Consider the following 20,823-nt stretch of genomic DNA (forward strand, 5'->3'; position numbering starts at 1 on the left):
GCCGCTTCGTATTCAGGATGAAAATCATTGTCCTGGTCTTTTTGGACGGGCTCAACAACAACGAACTTGTGTCATTACCTTGTTGAAGTCGTTGTTTACTTGGTGTTGTCTTGGTCTTTATTTGCCGGTCAGGGCATAGAGGATGGAAATTCTTGTCCAGGTCGTCTACGGACGTGGCGACGATGGCTCGAGGATGTTTATCTTGGTGAAGGTGTTGCTGCAGGAGAAGTCGACTTAGTTGTATGTGCCTATTTCATATCTTATAATATTTTGGTTCTGATTACCTATGTACTCTGCTTAATAGTAATTAATAAAATGGATGTGTGCATCGCTTTGATTCAGGTGACAGGTTTAAACCTCCTTTGTTTTATAAAAAGTTAGAAGCACACTTGTTCGTGATGGGGAAATAATTCATGGTGGAGATATGAACAATCTGATAAAAGATTACGGAGCACGTCTTCATAACGTTGGCATCTTTAAAGACCACCTCCCTCCCAGGCCGCCGAAGGCGTCTTACTGATGTATATTGGTGGAGTTTTGATTAAATAATTTACAAAAAGTTCAAGATGAAACACTAGTACAGAATGCCTACACACGGTTGAAACGGTCCGTCGCACACGATAAATCTTACCATTACTATGTAAGGGTGAGCGATGTGCCTCTACATCGGACACGGTTTTGTAGAATCATGTGCGATGGGGTAAACTTTCGCAAATGATTCCGGTCGATCAACTCCCTGCGAATATGAGGGTCTTCACAAACAACTTCTCTTTGTTCATCCTTCGTGTTTGATATGATCGCAAATTTCTTTTGATTTTTTATTGCACGTGTTCATCTTATTTCGCACACAACCTTTTATCTTTTCCTCGTATGCGGATTGAAATATTACAAACGTCTTTTTATCTGACTACATGTGTGGTGTATTTATGCCCAGAGGATACATGTCTCCGGAGATGGGCACGATGGTGTTCTTGAGGATGGCGGCGCTATCCATGGAGGCGGCCGAGCCCAAGACGCTCACCCTCGAAGAGCCCAACTACGCCAAGGGTACGTGCGTGCACGTCTTTTTTTTGTGAATTCAGAGAGCTTTATTGATTACTGATAGTAGTACAATCACTCGTAAGAGTATTTGTGAGAAAATCTAGGTTATAATTGATCCACATATATCTCCTCCTGTCGACTCTAGCTTGCTTAGCACATAAGTGGACAGCCATATTTGCATCACGGTCAACTGAAACAATGCTAAAACTAGAGAAGGCTCTCCTAATCTCCCTAATCTCTTGGCATATGGACATAATTTCCAATCTATGTTAATCAATCCTATTACAGAAATTGACAGCGAATCACTCTCCGTAATTACCCAGTTATAATTTCTCTCCATGGTCAATCTTGCACTATCAAGGATAGCTCTTGCCTCCATAATATGAGCACTAGCATCCACTACCCCACGTCCCACGATTCGCGGCATTTTGGTCCGGCATTTTAGCCAACTGCCGCTAATAATTGTTTTGCACGGCAGTTTATAACTAGTGCCGCTAATGGTCCAGTAATTACCGGCGATTTGGCACAGTGCCATTAAATTTTGATGGTCAGCGGCAGTTTATAATTGATGCCGATAATGGGGCACTGGCGATCTGGAGAAGTGCCGCTAAAGTTTGATGCGAAAGTGCCGGTGAAGGATGATGCGCACCCACTGTTTTGCACATAAGCCCATTCAGATTATATTAATTAATCCGCAGTCCATGTAAAAAAAAAATCCGTAGTCTAGATCTCCGGCAAGCACAACCACCCATTCCATTCGACAGGGAACCCTAGCTCTCCTGGCGGCGGTGGCCTAGACCGGGACGCCTCGTTCATCCTCCACCTCGCGCACACGCGCCAACCTAGCACGATGCGGGCGATCTCATCGGCGGCGGGAGGCATGCTGCGGGCGCGTCTGTGCGCGGCGGCGCACGTCCGCGGCGGGCATGGCGACGGCGCGGGGCGGTGGACGACGCCGGGGCACGAGGTGCGGCCCAAGGGGTACCCGATGAACCGCACGCCGCCGCCGCCGGGGGAGTCGCGCAAGTGGGAGGACTGGGAGCTGCCCTGCTACCTCACCTCCTTCCTCACCGTCGTCATCCTCCTCAACGCCAAGCCCGATCTCACCATCGAGACCTGGGCGCACCAGAGGGCGCTCGAGCGCCTCCAGCAGCAGGAGCTCGCCGCATCCACCGACGCCCTCGCCGAGTGATCCGCGCGCGCCACAGGTCTGGGAAGGAAGGTGGCGTGACCTCCCGCCCACCACCACCGCGGGTCCTCAGCTGACCGCATCATGATCGCCGCCCCCATCCTCTGCGCCACCTCTCCGTTGTCTTCCGGCTGCGTGTGGTTGGGGCGGCCACGGGTGGAAATCGGGAGAAGGGAGCCCCCTCGTCGCGGTCCTCCGCCACCTCGCAGATCGGCCCCTTCACAGCTTCGGCCATGGTGGCAGCAATACCTTGGCCCCTCGGGAGAAACTGCTCGATGGGGCCCTCTCGATGGACGCTGATCACCGGGGTAGGCGCCCGCGCGGCCACATCTTCGACGAGCCATGGTGTTTGAGGTGCGTTGGCCTTCTCCCCATGGACCAGCTATGTTTAATCTACCTTCTATCAGCCAAGTGTTTGGAACTGACATCAATTGTGGTATCTGGATAATTGGTGTCCAGTATGTGTTTGTGATATTGCCTATGCTGGTGAGCTTACTCAGCCCGGCATGACAACCACGACCAGACACATAGTCAAGTACCTAGCAAGGCCAAGGCGTACGTGAATGAGTCACACCGACGCTTCTGCGGCGCACCATGGTGTTCAGCCACTTCAGGGCAGGGGACCTTGAACAATGGTATATCTGTGCTGAGAGGACACGGCACCAAGGTGAGCCATTCGAGGAGTATACAATTCCTTGATTATTGGTGGTAGTGCTCCAAATTTCACATGCGGTACTTTATACGGTAATCTTACCTTGCTGTGATGGCTAGCTGAATGCTTTAGAAAGTACCTTCTCACATCCTGGCCTATACACAGTCAGGTTTCATCTAGGTAGCTATACCCAGCAAGATATATTTATTTTGCAGTAAGGCATCTGTTACAGATACCACAAAATGATCGTACTAGGTTGGAGTATATAATTGATTCCTCTTGCTGGGTCAAGTGAATATTTATGCGCATGATTGTGCTTGTGTGTTTTAGCTCTGTAGGCATGCACTGGATTTTAAATTTAATAGAAATTCATCACCCCTTACATTTATTTTCTCAATATAATTTTTAGCCTATGCTTCCTTTACTACAGTTAATGGAGAAAGCGAAGTTGTCTGTGCACCAAGAGGCTCAGCAGATTGAGTGTTACATTTTCTGCTGTACATGCAGTGCGAGTGGTAAGCACGGATGATCCTTTAGCTTCCCTTGCCTTCTTTCATTGCACTTCTATATTTTGTATGCCCTGCATATTCTAAAGATAATTTGTGTTTCCCTTTTCTTACTCTCAATATAGTGGTAGTGGATCTATAATAGAATTGTTATTGTGCCCACGTGTAACAATCTTCCATCTATGCTCTACCATATGTATTCGTTTCATGTTTTTTTGGTTACCTAGAAATAGTCTAATTCAGTATGGTCAGGCAATGCTTTTATCTTTAAAGATCTATCTCCGACAATTATGTTTCGGTACCCCTGTCTTCCAATTGGTGAGGTGTGCCAATGATTACATTGCTAGGTGAATTTTGTGTGAAATACGCAGTAGTTGCTGCACTATGTTTATACACTATTTATGTGCTTGCTATACTCCAGTTTGTGAAGTGCACTTCGTCAGGTTATTGAACATGCTGCCAAGTCATACCGGGCTGATGATAACAATTCCACATCACCCTAGTTATTTTTCCAAGCTGCCAATTGGTATATGGCTGCATCATATTATTTATATATGGGACAACCTCCTATTTTCCGTAGGAAGTAAAGCTAGGCATCAAAATCTGACAGAAAGCACATGCAACCTTTGATAAAATTCCATTTAGCTACTATTAATAATAACTTATGATTAATCTCTTTTGCCATCTGCACATATGTAAGAGTACCCATATTTCCCTCATGGTCATTTTTGCAATATAATGACAAGTGGTACACCTTATTTTGTGAAGGCTATTCATAATAATTAAGTAGAATATTAAAGTTGTAAGCCCAATAGAAAAGTTACTTTTAAAGGTTTAATTTAGCAGCTTTTGAAATGTATGCCATGTTTTATGCTTTCTTCTATTTACCTCTTCACATTTGTATTATGATACTTGGAAAATGAAGATATCTTATAAGTTAGTTTCTTACATATATGGGCAAACCACTTATTTAGTTGCTTGGTTTTTTCACATATATGGGCAAACCACTTATTTTGTGAGTTTTTGTAGTTGTACGTACATATTTTGGGACATCTGCTTATGTTGTAGGCCTGCTTAATTAACGATTTATTCCAACAGATCAGTATGTGCCCTAAGCCACCGTGATGATTTCTAACGAGTATCCAAAATCTGGCAGAGGCATTTTCATTATTCAATTTGGCATTGGACTACATTCAAAAAAACAATCTGTCTTTGTTAGTACTGCACTTGAAGGAGCATGAACTCTGCGAGAATGCATGTGTTTTCACTTATAACTATTGAACAACATTTGGGTGTAGTATTTGAACTCTGAGAGCATGCATGAGTATAATTAACAAATTGCATATGTTTTGCTGGATTAGTTGAGTACTCTGATATCCTCTCCATGTTTTCTTGTTTGGCAAGAAGTGATCCTTTATTTTGCTAGAGCACTTGAAGGTCAGCTCTGACCTGGTCAATGGAGGCTGCTGGCCCTAACGGTGTTGCGGCATGGGCATGTCGTAGCCTCGTAGGATCTTTGAACTCGACCCGTTGCTCCCTCCGTGTGCCATTTTGCGCATTTTGGTGGTTGGCTTCACAGAAGGTGTTGCTTTCATCTTCCTGGGTACAGAGGCTGGGTTGTACACAGTTGAGCTCAGTTGAGGCTGAAGCAAGAATGTAGGACAGAGATTCTTCGTGAAAGCCATACCCTACACGAGCTTCTACACTGGAGGTACGAGGTACAGACTAGCCTCGTTACTGCTTCTCAAACATGCACATGCCGTTCTTGCCATATACACCATTGAAAAAATATTCCAGTCACTATTCTTAGAGGCTGCACTTGGTTTATATTATGGAAAAGTAAACAAACCTGACAGGCTAAAGGTGATCATTGTATTGCTTACTGCTTAGGGACATGTTACAGTTACACAATCAAACATGAATTGGATTTATTGTGTTCTCAGCTACTCAGCTTACCTCTAATTCTGAACATACATTCTGTAGGCTATTTTACTTCTTGCACGCTCCATTGAGGCAGATCCAAGCACAGTTATCATGTGGGTGTTTTATCTTCATATTTACTATCAAAAGGATGAAGGACTTGGAACATTTTCCTGCTCGACGAGGAAGAGGGCTTGGCGTCGGGGACGGGAACCTGACTGCAGCGTCGGATGCATGGCGCAGCTGGCGCAGCTTCCTCTGGCCGCACGAGGAGGCATCTGGCCGCGCGGCGAGGCAGGGCCCAAACTCCATGACAACTTTCTTCCTCGGCGGCAGATGAACCCTATTGTGTATTTTATCTAATGGTTTCAAACCATGTTTGAACACTGTTGGTCATGTAAGTTAGATGCATGGATTGTGAATCCTTGAATGTTTCAAAATGTTGGTTTCAAACCTAGATTGCTTGGAAATATTGGTTTTAAACATTGCTTGACTTCTTGAGTGTAATGTATTCTTGATTGTAGATTGCTTGAAGGTTTGCAGGCAGTATAGCAACCTTAAAAGTGCGTAAGAAAATAATCAGCAGCACCAGAATTAAAAGCCTGAAAAAGTAATTGTAGGCATCCTTTAAAAGTGCCGGCAAAAAGTTTAGATGGCACTCTAGAAAAGTGCCAGCAAGAAGATTTCGTGACATGTTTCGAAAAGTGCCGGCAAAAAGATTCTATGGCATTTTCGGAAAGTGCCAGCAAAAAGATTCCGTGGCATCTTTCAAAAGTGCCGGCGATACTAACTAGCGGCATTTTTGGAAGTGCCTTAAAATATAATTAATGGCGCTTTTCTAAAAATGCCGGCAAAGACCTACCTCGACTGGAATAAACGCAGCACTTTTTTTTGTGCCTTGAAAAATCTTTACCGGCACTTTTGATGCCTTTGCCGGCACTTTTTTGTGCCTGCAATCTGAATACGTGACGTAGTGATCATCCGCGTACCAGATAGCTTATCCTCTAATCAGACTGCCCCGGTGGTCACGAAGCCTTTCCATCCTGACTATAGTAGGTGCTTCAATTGTCAAAAAAGAATTAAGAGGTTTCGATTTCTATTGCAGCAGGCGACACTATACACGTATTGAGAACCAGGACGGCGGCGGAGCCCATCACGATCTTCACCGACGGGTTCAAGTCCGTGCGGTTCGTCCGGCAGAGCTCGTCACCAACGACGACGGACTCGTCGTCATCAGACGTCGACATTGACCTCGAGTCGTCCAAGGATTATCCCGCCCCGCGGGGTGGCCGGCACGGGCGACCGTGCCACGTCAAAAGGAGTAATGCTACCGTACAAACAGATTTTACACTTGAAGGCGTGCCGATCCCCGATTGAAAATAAACACGAGTATCTCCAGCGGCCGTCGCATTAGGGTCACCTGAATAATCGTTGCCTTCGTTTGGATTGGCTCGCCGCAAGGAAATCAGCTAAATAAACCATCATGTCCGTTTACGTCGAGTAGCTTGATAGGCCGATGCATTTTTCTAGGCCGTCAAGCTCGCTAATGGTGATTAACTTCCCTTTGAGCCCTGCCATCGGCGATAATCGGTTCCCTTGCAAGAGCAGTCGATTCCTGCGCGCGGCCGAACGATGGTGCGCTTGGCCGCCCATTCACGCGCATGGGAAACGGTGGCCGAGCGAAATGGCGGTTCCCGCCCTCCTGTCCTATATAATGGACGGCACCACCGGCTGACCAAGGAAAACCCTAGATACAATGAATGGCCGATCAAGACCGCACCTCGAGCCTCGTTTTAGCGATGTCCCGCGCCCGCAATCCGGATGATTCGGACAGCGGAGCTCGGCGCAGGGAAGCGTTCGAGGTGGAGTAGACCGCCACCTACGATAGCGAGTACGAGCTCTACAGGCTTTACCGGGAGGACATGGGGGAGGCCCGCACGGTCGTCGTTGAGGAGCGGGAGCAGGCGTTCCTCCAGTCGCTCCACCGCTAGCTGTCGTCGGCTACCCATGCCAACATGGAGGTGGCCCACGCCATGCTCGACGAAGCTAGGGCGCACCTGGGGGAGTCACATGAAGCCTTGCGCGTCCTTGGGGTTAAGATACCGCAGCCGCCGGCAGACACCGTCTACCTCAAGCTTGGCGGCGACGATGACCTCCTCGACCTCGTCGACGATGAGGGCATGTGCATGACGGATGCGCAGCGGGATACACTGATGATTTCTTCGTGAGACCAAAAGCAACTATATATAATCGTAAGACATACGAAGACTAGTACTCTAACCACGAGCCCAATGGTTGGAAAACAAGAAGTGGAATACCATTAGAAACCTCCAAGGGGTTGAGCAAATATTGAATTAGAAGTATAAAGATTTGATATTTGGAGTAAGATTGAATAAGAAAAAGAAGACCTAAACTGAGAGGAAGTTTCGACCTTATTTTCACAAGGGTGGTGAACAGTATTCTTAGAAAGATACCATACCAGAAGTCGAGGTTCATACCTCGAGTAAGTAAGAGTTGGACTTTAACTTAATTAAGTGAGTAATGAGTACTCAGGAGTAAGAAAACTCAACTAAATCAAAGATTGTGAATTTGGATAAAAAAAAGATGTCGGGGACCAACCAAAGCTCAACCATGCCGAAGACCAAAGGAATTTAACCATACCTAAGTTAAAGTAAAATAAAAAAATATTCCTTTCATGGAACCTAAAGGAAGGTTATTAATATAAACCAAAATCTATAATTAGACAAACTAAACGAGTCTAATCCATTCCTAGAAAAATAAACCACCATGAATATTCTTACCATCAATACCTACTATAGTTTTAAGTGGAAATGGGAAACAAAACTCTAGCCTTAAACAAACGCTTCAGAATCAAGTTGTTTGAGGACCACTGTTCAGTGCTGCATACCAGAAGATTCTAAGAAAATCTGTACATGAGACGTATCAAACTATATCTCATAAGATTACTATGGAATTCAAGAAAGGTCATAGTCTGCACAAGTCAGTTCTACAATCCGAAATGTGAGAGCGTTTGAAGGGATGAAGTTCAGTTTAAGGTGCAAAGGCTATAACATCTCAGGTTTAGAGACTTCAAAAGAAGAGAATATAGATGTGTGCATTGCATTTATACATAGAAAATCTGAGAAATTTTCGCGCTTTCAAATAGAACTTATCACAGTGATTGAAAATCTGAGTAGTTTAAGTAGATCATCAAGTCAAGCGCTATAAACTCCAATGTGACTTTACTAAAACCTTGTTTTGGGTAGAGGTTATTTCATCCATGGGTTAGATCAAATGGGAAAATAATTACTACAACAACACACCTAAGGTGAGGATCAAAAACCAGATCTTCTTAAGGATCATAACATGGTATTCTTTGCAAAAGCATATGAATGCATATACAACTTCAAGTCAAAGAACAAGAAAATGGAGAAACCATTATGGACTTATCTTTCCCATGTCTTTAACTAATCCAAGTTCCTACCATAATCTTCATGGTATATCTTCAATTCAAATCTTGAACTTTTGACAAGTACATCAACACAAGCCCTTGCATATCATACTTTTCTCAATTCAAATCTATCTGCATTAAACCTCAAAGAAGGGAGGTAGCAATCCATGCATCAAATAATCATATCATTATCTCTTGAGTATAACCTTAAGTTATTAGTCAAGTCATTTCCAAGTGAGAGAATTAATTGGAAGGAACTAACCTATCCATGTGCATCCAAGAAAGAACAATAGAAGAGATATACCATAATTGTTCACACTTTGGTGAGAACCATATCTAGTGAGACCTTAGGAAGCCAATACCATGATCATCACACTTTGGTGATGATCCTAAAATCTAAGAACTTGAAGTAAGAAGCTATTAAAAATAAGTTGATCATTTCTATTACTCCCTCCGATCCGGAATAAGTGTCTGAACGTAAATTTTACAAACACACCCTTTAACTTTGTATTTCATCAGCCCGCACTCCTCCTGAAAGCAACCAGGCCCACGAGTCCACGACCCTCCTCCGCGTGGATAGAGTTGGAAGCCGCATGGGTCGCTCCTCCCGACCGGACGCGGAGTCGCCAACGCCCCCGACCCCTCCTCTCAGATGTTGACCTCCCCGGCGGTGGAGCGCGGCTCCGGCGGGATGCGAGGGCCCTCCTCCCCATAGGATTTCGGCCGCCTCTGATTGGGGAGCACCATGGATCAGAGCCGTTGGCGGACGGGCGGAAGGCAGCCGGCGGCGGGCGGGCGGAAGGCAGCCGGCGACAGGCGGGCGGAAGGCATCCGGCGACGGGCGGAAGGCGGCGGCCTCCATGGTGGCGGGCGAGCCGGAGCCGGCCACCGGCGCCATGGAGATCTAGGAGCAGTCAAGCCACCGAGTTGTTCTGCTTATTCTAATTTTGCTTAGTCTAGAAGGGGTAATCTGCAAAACGTGATTATACTATGCCTCGGACACTTATTCCGGATCGGAGGGAGTACATGATTATGCTTTGGAGATATAAAATAATAGGTTCCATAATGTGATAAGAAGATATCATCCATAAAAGAGAATCAGAGGGAGACCACTAGCATGCAACCCTAATCCTGTTAGTAGAGACACAATTCAAGAACATCAAATCCTTGCCTATCCAATCACCTATTTCAACCCTAGTGATATTTGAAGTAATCACCATATCAATTGTGATAAAGAGCTACCAAATTCTATCCTCAACATCTCTAGTAGATCCCAAGCCCTTTAATATTTGGAATCCCTAGACCACATTCCCATTTATTTATGCTTCAATTGGTAAGCATAATAAAAACCCTAGTATTAAACCTCATACCCAAATCCAAATAGTATGTTTAGTTGCTCTTCTTTAGCATTGAAGAAAATCATATCAACTAAGTGACCAAAATAAAAAAGTGTTACATAACCTAAATCCTCATCTTGAGAAAAATTTATGTCCCATGAGAGAAACAAGATCTATCCTAAGTTAAGCCAAGGTTTAAGAAAACAACACCATGTACTTTAGAATAGACCTACACGATTTTCCAAATCCTTTAAAAAATATGAGCACATACAATATTGTTCCCTGGAACAATTTTTCAAATAATATGCATGGAACTATTCTCAACACTAGTAAATTAGTAGCACTAATCAAAATAAAGTTATTAAATAACATTAGGAGGATATTTAAACCCTAGAAAATAATTTTTAACTCCAAAGGAATGGGAACGAAAATTTCTCTATCTACCTACCTATTTGCGATATTAAATTTTAATTACAATACAATAATATATATTAGAGGACATTTCTAATTCATGGAAAAGGTCTAAGAAATGCATTATAAGAACTCCAATGTAAGCTACAAATTTCAAAATAGGAGAATTCAAATGGCAATTCGAACCAGGTTTGAAATTCAAATAACAAATAAAAAACAAAAAATAAGAAAAATACTCAAAAATTAAGAAAACAAAAAAAATACAAATGAGATATCAAAATACTCAGAAAAATAATTTATGTCAATTATAAATATAAAATTAATTTTTAAGGGAAATAAAAATTCAATCATTTAATAAGTCTTAATGACGTCTTTTCTTTTAATCTAGATTCCAAGTAAAATCCAGTAATTAGTAAAATTTATGAAATAATTAATAATCATTTAGTAAATGAATAAAAACACTAAAAGTAATTTTATTTCATCAAAATTTCAGTAAGATTATCAGTAATGGTATTTAAACTCTAAATTGTATTAACCCTAACTATCATTTTATTTAGATGATATAAATAAAAAAATTGTTAAACCCATTATTAACTTGTATTTAATTTTTTTCCTTAAACTCAACTTTACACGACAAGTTATTCTTGAAAATTGTATAACAAATAGGAATACCATAATCCCATTATGAATAAAACCCCACCTCCATAATTTGATGTGAATCCCTAAAACCCTAGGAGCATAAAAAAAGTAATCATCTTGTTTAAACAATACTTATAGATCTTTATTTTGTAAATACGTGCTAATGTTCAAACGAGAGTTATAGAAGTCCCTATTTTAAATGAGATTTTCATCTCATGTACTTATGTTTTGTAGACCTTATATGATCAAGTAGTGGTAAACCCTAACTTGTTAATTGTATGGCATCAACCATGATCACCATTCTTTAGTATAACACCATTGTGATCAACCATAATAGCAGCCCGATGTAGTAATTCACTTTATATGTTCATTCTCAACTAAACTCTACAACTACTAGAGGCTTGTGAACCATCTTGTTTAGTAACTAACTATTCCTTACTCAGTGAATCAAATGCAAATGCATAGTAAACCCTAGAAACCAATACACCTTGTTTGAAATACTTTTTGTTCATTAAGAAACATGTTTTCAAAAGTTATTCTTTTGAAGTGAATAACAAGTAATCATACCATACCTTATCACACTTTAAGCTGAACAATTACTCTTTACCTGCTAAGTGTGTGCCAAATCCGGTGTTAACGGTGTTTCACTAGTGTTATGTCAACGACTTGTATACTAAAATATGAAGTGGTATGTTGAGTCACCCAACATTGTGGGCGCTAGGTGTCTCCGCTCCCCCATGGAGAGGATTGTGCTCTGGTGGTAGGCTTTGTCCACCCGCCTCGGAGGCCGCCTAGCGGAAGAGCTTCAATGGCGTAGGATCGCCAAGGCACGCCTACGACAAGTAGGGCGCGACTACAAGTAACCACGGCCACACAACGAGTAGATACGTCCATCGTAGTTTAGGTTCATTCGACTCTAACTATCTCTCTAAAGATGATCTTGTTTACCAACCAATATTAATGAAAACCTTTTTGCTTATCTGAGTCACTGCTCAGCATGCATGGAATCCAGCCAGGCGGACGCACAACTATCTGCGCCGTGTCCGCATGGACGCTTTCGCAACCTAAAGTTAGATCAGAAATGTCTCCTAGCCGATAGCCTGAACACTTTGCGTCGGGCCACTAGATTGGGTACAGATCCATTTTTTATCCGCGCGGAGGCAAACGGGTTGTGTCAAGCCAAATGCCCTTATACCAAAATTGTTGTGGGTTTTAGCAAAGCCTAATGGCTTTTTTTTAATACGATATGACTACTTCTCACTTGACTGAGAACTAATTTCGCTCTCAGTCAGATGATGTCATTAAAATTTCAATTAATGATCAGCACGAATCATAAAGCGAATTTAATGCTTCACAGAATTCTTATTAACTCACTTACACCTCCACAACTGAAAAAACTTACCTTTACGGCAGAGGATTAGCAAATCCATTTGTTATAAACAATTATTATTAGGGAATACAAGCATGGAGCACATGCAGACAGGGATATACACCGGCGGCTTCCTCTCCTATGACCCTGACGCGGCATCCAGGTCCTTTGCATCCGGATTGGAGGACTAGCTAATGGAGGTTCAAGTCTTTGCGTTGTTGAGGGGCTTGCTTGGTGTTCCGGATTTCGCATCAGTGATATGAAAGTGGGGACGGCAGCACATGTGATGTTCAGAGTCTTACCTTTTAGGGTGAAAACCCAAGGTCTGGACTTAACTGGTTGTGCCTGACAATATCCTTGTTGAAGGCATTGTTTTGAGAGCGGAGACTATCTTCAGAATGAAAACCTAAGATCTTTGATCGGACGACGACGGCGCCGGTGCACAGTTTTCTTCTTGGAGGCGTCGCTTTTGAAGAGTCTGAATTTTAGGTGTTTTCTTGGTGGTGGTTATACTACTGTTGCTAGGGCTGGGATACTGTAGCGGAACTTTTATTTCTTAGTTTTTTTTTCTCTTTTTTTGGCTGTGTGCATCCGTAATGTTTTAGGGCATGTTGCAGAGACTGAGTGTAACTGGTATTGTTTGATATCAATATATTTTCTTTACCGAAAAAAAAGCAATGCATAACGCCTTTTATTATAGGGTGTGACTACTTTTCACTCAGGTGATGCCATCAAAATTACAACTCATAATTAACGCGGATAATAAAGCAGCTTTAATAGTTCGGAGAATTTTAGTTAGTTGCATTCCTACTTGACTGCAAGAAAAATCTCAGTTGCGGCTTTATTTGTAACTGAAACTCAGCTCCAACCTAACTCACTCGTATATACTATGAATCACGATATGTAGAATTTAATTGACCACGAACTTAGTTCAAGTAGCAAGCAAATCCCTTTATTACAAACAATTATTATTGGGGAATACAAGCATGGCGCACATGCAGACAGGGATATATACACACCGGCGGTTTCCTCTCCTACGGCCCCGACGCGGCATCCAGGTCCTTCGCCATCCTCTCCAAGTCCAGCCACGAGCTGCCACCTTCCTCCACTGCCTCCCCGGCAGCCGCGGCGAGCGTGCGAACCTTGTCTCTCAGTTCACCCAACTCTGCCGCGTTCACAACGCCCGCGAATACCCGCGCCAGCGCGCCCGAGTCAGGCACGTCGTCCTCACCGTCACCCTCCGCGGCACGCACCGCTGCGCCGTGCACGTCGACCATGAGACGAGCGTCGATGAACTGGTCGGCCTTCATCGGCCACGCGACCAGCGTCACTCCTGCCGCGACGCCCTCCAGGGTTGAGTTCCAGCCGCAGTGCGTCACAAACGCTCCCACGGCGGCGTGCCGCAGGATCTCCATCTGCGGCGCCCAGCCGCGGACGACGCGTCCTGTGTCCCAAGCCCTCTCCTCCAGCCCCTCCAGCAGCACGGCGACGTCCGCGCCCACCGCCCAGATGAATCGCACGCCGCTCGCCTCCAGCGCTGTGCCCAGCGCCACCGCTTGGGCCGGCGGTGGCTTGTACATGCTCCCGAAGCAGACGTAGAGCACAGAACGCGCGGGGCAACCGGCGAGCCAAGAGAAGAGCTCCTCTGCTTCCGCCGTCGGCCTCTCCCCTACGCGGCAACCGGGGTCAGCGACCGGGCCGACCGCCCACACGCGGCCGTGCCCCAAGCGCCGCTTTAGGTGCTCCAGGAAATCGCCCTCCATCGCATGAACGTGTTCACGACGGCGCCCCAAGCTATGGAATTGAGCAGGAACCCTTCCCGGACGAGCTCCCAGTCCGTATCGCCGGGGACGTAGCTCCTCACCACCGACGGCACGTGCCCGTAAGGGAAAGACGGGGAACCGGGGAGAGCACTCAGAACAGCGGGACTGTTCGGGTCTAGCGGCAGCGTGCCGTTCCACAGTTGGTCGAGCGCCGCGGTGGTGAATGCGGCGACGCCGTAGAACGCGACCCGCGGAACACGGAGGTCATCGGCGACGAGCTGTGCCGATCCGAGAAAGAAATCCGAGAGAACGGCCGTGGGCGGGTGTGGGTGCGACCGGGCCCATGAGACGAGCGGGCCGCGGAGGGTGGAGAGGGGAGCGGCGAGGAGGGCGTGGTGGGTGCCAGGGGCGAGTTGGCCGGCGTGCTCGGAAGCGGAAGGGTCAGGGAGCGGGAGCGGGAGGGCGGCGGCGAGAGGTGTGGATGCGAGGAAGGCGGAGAGGAGCGGGAGGCTGGACGGGGTGACGGCGACGGTGATGTGGACGTGGTGGCGGGTGGAGAGGAGGTGGGCGAAGTCGAGGAGCGGCAGGAGGTGGCCCATCGGCGGGAACGGGACGACGAGCACGTGTGGCCGCCGGGAGGACGCGGCGCCGGTGGACATGGCCTAGAAACGAGCTCGTCTTCGCAGCTGAGAGGGAGACTCTTCTGGTGTGAGATGCGACTGCAGTGTTGCACTGGTGGTGCTGGCCTGGCCACTAGGATGCGACAGCCACCATAATCACTGATCATCCAAGTGTCCGTTTGTTCTGTTTACGGTGGCCCGCGGCCTGCCTCCGTTTGCGCTTGTCAGGCTATGTCCACCCGACCTAAATCAGCCATTCAAAAAGTTTCTTCATGTTCGTTTAGCTCGGTCCGTAGATAGAATGTGTCTCGCGGTCCGGTTGGTCAGACGGTAAAGATGTCGTGGCTATCGTAGTTGAAGACGATGAAGTGCCCGACTTCAATGATGTGCGAGCGGGCGAAGCGCCTCCAGCCGTTGTGGAAGAACATGTGGCCTTCACCGTTGAACATCACCTCCGCGAACCACAGGTCGGTCGCGTCACCGAACACACGCATGAGGACATGGTGGGGCTCTTGCCCATCGATGATGGAAGCGATCCTCGGGGGCAGGCGCAACCTATCCCAGTTCATGCCCTGGTGGATGGTGATGCCGAACTCGAAACCGGAGAGATCGATGGCCTTGATGATGGGCGATGATGGTGGTGATGGCAACGGGGATGGTGGTGGCTAACTCTTGCTTCTCACACTGCGCCTTCCTCGGAGACCTCGGCACCGGTCGCGCCCTCGGAGGCCGTCCTAGACGCCTTCCCCTCGAACCTATGCCGCCAGCCATTGCTGCTGAGATGCATGCGGTGGTGGTGGTGTGGAATGGAAAAAAGTGAGGCTTGTGGAAGAAAATGGCCGTCGCTGGCAAGCTTAAAAAGGACCAGAGCATTGGATGCCGATGCGTAGAACGAAACGGTGGCATTGATAAACGGCAGGCGTCAGGCGGCGCGGCCAGAGCAGAAGCGCCAGAATCAGCCTAATTCCATTGATGGCCGGAGGAAGAAGACCGTTGGGCTGCTGCCATGCGGGCCCTCGCCCCACGGATACGGACAAGGGTGTTGTCCGCGTTGATGCATCGGTTCCACAAATTTGGTGCATTGATGGATCGGGGCAGACATTTGGAGTACTGTTAGCACATGTTAATAACAACCACGGCTATTAACCGCTAGCTAATGATGGTGTTACTGTTTTTCGTCTTTGGTCGCTCTTTCCTTCCTGCATCCGATGTTTCCCGCTAGGAATCACACCCGCAAGCACTATTTTCCCGCCGCGAGCCCCTTTTCGTCACCCTTTTCTCCCTCCCAGCCTTGTTGTTTTCCGCCCCCGTTGTCCAGCCTATAAAATCGGGGCCGTCGGGAACCTCGATCGGTGTAACATCGCAGGTTTAGAGGCTACAAAAAGAGAGAATGCAAATGTGTGCATTGCATTCATGCATAGAAAATCCAGGAAATTTTCGCGCTTTCAAATAAAACTTGTCACATTAACTAAAGTTTCACTTGACTTGATGGAATTGAAGTAGATTATAAAGTCAAGCGCTATAAGTTTCAATGTGATCTTTGCTAAAATCTTGTTTTGGGTAGAGATGAATTGATCTATAGGTTAGATCAAATAAGATTAGTTTTACTATAACAACACCCTAAGGGAGAATCAAATACCAGATATTATAAAGGATCATAATGTGGCATTCCTTACAACAACACATGGATGTTTATTCAACTAAAAATCAAAGAACAAAAAGAATTGAGAAAGTATTCTTTACTTATCTTTTCCATGTCCTTTTTACTAAATCAATATTCCTACCATGATCCACATGGTATATCTTCAACTCTAAGCTTGAACTCATGTTAAGGACATTCATACGAGTTCTTTATCAAACCTTGACTATTTCCAATCTTGTCTAACCAAATCTATTTTCATCAAACCTCAGAGAAGAGAGAGGACTATCCATATATTTACATAATTAAATGATCATCTCTTGAGTGGAATCTGTACTACATTCATGGTCCCTGTTGAGTGGGAGAGGTCATTGTTACAACCATATCCATGTGCATTCAAGAAAGTATAAGAGGAGAACTGTACCCTAATTGGTATTGGAAGAGAGAACTCTAGTTCACTAGTGATCCATTAGGAGGCCAATGCATTTGTCATTACAAATTAGGTAATGATCATAAACCCTAAGAATCTTATCTAAGGAGTTATTGAGGATAAGTTAATCATGTCTAATGCATGATCATGCTTTGGAGCAAAACAAGGATAAGTTAATCTTATATGATAAGCAGATATTATCCATCAGATAAAATCATAAGGAGACTATTAGTAAACAACGCTAGACGATTTTCAACATCTGAAGTAGAGAAACCAATGGAGGATAACCATACCTTGCCTAGTCAAGCATCTATATTAACCCTAGTGATATTTTGGAGTAATGGCATCATATCAAATCCTTGCTTATCCCAGAATCTATGTAACAACCATTTTTCGAGGTAATCATCCTATTCATGGTAAGAAGAGCAAATCCTAGCATATCCTCAACTTCTTTAGTTAGTCAATTCAACATTCAAATCACACATAGAACCTATGCCCATACCTCAACCCTAACTTGTGAACCACTTTCCTGGCTCCGTCCCTGCCTCCAATCCACTTGTATAAGTTATTTGGTTGCCAACAATTTCTACTCCGCATCAGTTGTCAAGCAAAGTCTCTGACATTTGGTTGCCCACAAATCGCGTTTGAGGAAATGCACGACTGTTTGGTTACGTTCAACACGCGGAATATGATCACCTCCTACACTTCTTGGTGAGCTAACCCAGTTCATTGAATATGGCCACAAGGTGTGCGACGAAATAGGAAACAACAGGACAACAACCATAGATCACATAGATCACATAATCAGCAAGGCTAGCATACACATATTAGTTCTAGCAGTGGATTTGCACCACGAGGGCACGAGTGGAATGTGGTGACCCGGCATACCACTGCATGGTGTAGTATGCAAGTCTGATATAACACCAATGAAACACCGTTCCACTCGTATTATATCGCTCAGAGTGGTACAACAGAAACATATGTGGGTCCAAGGCATGTCTATAGAATTACAACACAGACTCTTTACAAAAGATTCACACAGCCTCCTACTTTACAATGAGGTAAAACTGCAAATAAACTCCAAAAGAACGACTCGTGATCTAATCTTATCACGGACTCTAATTGTAGAGTATTTGACTAGCTATAGAGGCTATGAATAGATTCTAGCTAAGTAGGACCTAGGTTTAGGAAGCTAGTTCCATTCTATGGCTAAACTAGGTTTTCTCCTTGTTGGATGTGGTATCTGACTCATCTGACAGGGTCCTGTCTCTTGAAGTAGTTGTTGACTCCTTGGTCTTCGAGTTGCACTCGTAGCTCCTCCTTCGATGCCTCCATATCTAAGCGAGGATTTAAGAGTGGAATGAGTACGAGCGTACTCAACAAGTTCATTATAGGAAAGAGGTGTTTAATGCACTAGCTACAGCATTAGACCGTAAAGTCTAATACCAATGCAGGTTTTCATAACCATTTCTTCAAAAGGTTGCTTTTATTCAGAAGAACTATGTCCGTCGACCTTCACCGGTTTACTAGAACTTCATGGAGCTCCTTTCCGGCCGCGTTCGCAGCTCCATATCCCGAACAGGGAGTGACAGGTCACGGTTCTTTACACTCGCGAGAGGTGTGTTGCTTTACCCATAAGAGATCTTAACCTTGGTGCCAACCGAGCTTAAGTTCTCGTCCACACTTCCTTTGGTGTGAGGCCCGGTATAAGGTCTAGCCAATCATGTTCCTCCGCTACCTCGCACACCCACCCTTTGTTGCATACCCCGACCCTGGGTCCTCGTCGGTCCTCTTATACCAATTAAGGATGGACCCCGACCACGACAACAGCTTGGGACTCGTTAACCAAACTCCTTCGCCGGTAGCCGTAACCCATCATAGACCACTTACCGTGGGGAATTAGAATGGGATCCCCACCCCACCGCTTGCCCAACCCTGGGTCAAGTGTCTACGGTAAGCGCATCCGTTGATGTACGAGAGGTGGAAACACTTTTGACTACTCCGTCCCACTCGGATCTTATGGTTAACACGGGTATTACGGCACAAGAATCACTGGCGACATTTGTTGTTTAATCCTAGATGGATAATAACCCTTGCAATGGAACCTCCACCATATCAACACAATCCATGGTTCCATTGCCCACCACATAGTCATATTCATAGTTATGAAAGTAGTGGTTTTGGTTTTTATGCAATAGTGATAATCATAGTACTTTGCAAGTAATTTGATAAAGATACTCAAATGACATGAGCAAGTGATGAACTTGCCTTTCTTGGCTGCAAGATTATGCAGACAAGGTCTTCGATACGCAATAACTCCAAATTCTGAAATAGCATCATCGTCCGGTAAGGACGATGTTTAAAAGATTGGCAAGGATGCAATAATGCAAAAGAATGAGATGCAATCGCTCTAAGCGTGATCTAACCCCGATGATTTAGGATCAGTGAGTTGTAATGATTGGTTCGGGGTGTGTTGCACTTTTAGAGTGATTCACAAACAAGGTTCTTATTAAGAATTGGTTGCTTGTTATCATAAGCAGGTACTGTAATAAATCATAATAACAACAATAATAGTACACAACAATAAGGTTTGGTGTAATCCTAACAGGTACTGAATAGTTGTTAGTTTTAGTACTATATGTCATGTTTAATGATTGATTGTTATATACTTCAAAAGAATAACTTTTGAAGAACATGTTCTTTAATAAAGAACAAGTATAATAATCAGGGTTGTGGAGTTCTATGGTTTATTATGGGTTTCAACTAGTTTCTAGGGTAAGTGTTAGTTGGATCCCAACAATGTTGGATTTATCGCCTACTAGGGCTTATATGGTTTTAGTGAGTCATATTGTAATCAAATCATTATATATAGGTGTAATCAAGGTTGGTATACCTTGTTGTTGATAGCTGGATAGAGTTTATCAATCCTATTAAGCTGGTTTGATGGCTACTCCCTATTTTCTTCAAAAGAATAACTTTAGAAGAACATACTTCTTAAGTAATAAGAAGTATTGCAATTAGGGTTATAGGTTCTATTAGATAGGGTTGAGGATACTCTCTATTTTCTTCAAAAGAATAACTTTTGAAGAACATACTTCTTAAATAATAAGAAGTATAATAATTAGGTTGAGGTTGTTTGGGTTTGCTATTTAATTCCCTAAGTAAAGATTGGTCGGTTCCTAAATAGGATGTTTGATAATTATATAACCCTAGTAGGGTTTAGTGGGTATGGTGTATGATGCACAATTATTGGGCATAGTTGCTATTATGGTTCATCACAAGGGTGTGATGCTAAATATGGATAATTAAGGTTGTTGTCTCTAAGGTTAGGAACTAGGGTTGGTTCTATTTGATCATTTAGGTTTGATTAATATGAATACATGGGATACTAATTTAGTAATGATGGTTACTACATTTTATGTGATCATGGTAAACATTTAGAAGCTACTATGGTTCTATGGATGAAATCAAAATATCATGATCACATGTTCTAACTTAGGTTTAGGTTTGGAAGCAATTTAGGGTTCACATGTAATAATGGAGCTAGGTTTCTAAATGAATTTAGGGTTTTAGGGTACCACATGGAATGATGAATTCCTGTTTTTCTACCATATGGAACTAGGGTTTTCTAGTTACCCTATAATTCTTGGATTAATAACTTCATTAAATAAATTGAAGTTATTAATAACTTTGAAATAAAAATAATGTTGGGTTTGGCATTTTATTATTTTTAATAAATTAATAATTAAGGTAATTATTAATCAGGGTTTAAAGTCCAATAATAGGGATTTAATAAGCTACAAATAAAGAAAAAATAGCTTTTATGTTTTCTTTATTTTTATTACTGGTTTTTATT

General features: G+C 44.2%; 1 protein-coding gene across 1 annotated transcript; it reads left to right on the top strand.

The window, feature by feature from the left end:
* The first annotated feature begins 1,891 nt into the window (after nt 1-1,891).
* Nucleotides 1,892-2,233, top strand: LOC124683273. Its single transcript, XM_047217828.1, has one exon. It carries the CDS (start codon nt 1,892-1,894, stop codon nt 2,231-2,233), a length of 342 nt encoding a protein of 113 aa, XP_047073784.1.
* Nucleotides 2,234-20,823: the final 18,590 nt, after the last annotated feature.

This window comes from Lolium rigidum, chromosome 1, assembly GCF_022539505.1.
Source record: "Lolium rigidum isolate FL_2022 chromosome 1, APGP_CSIRO_Lrig_0.1, whole genome shotgun sequence".
NCBI lineage: Eukaryota > Viridiplantae > Streptophyta > Magnoliopsida > Poales > Poaceae > Lolium > Lolium rigidum.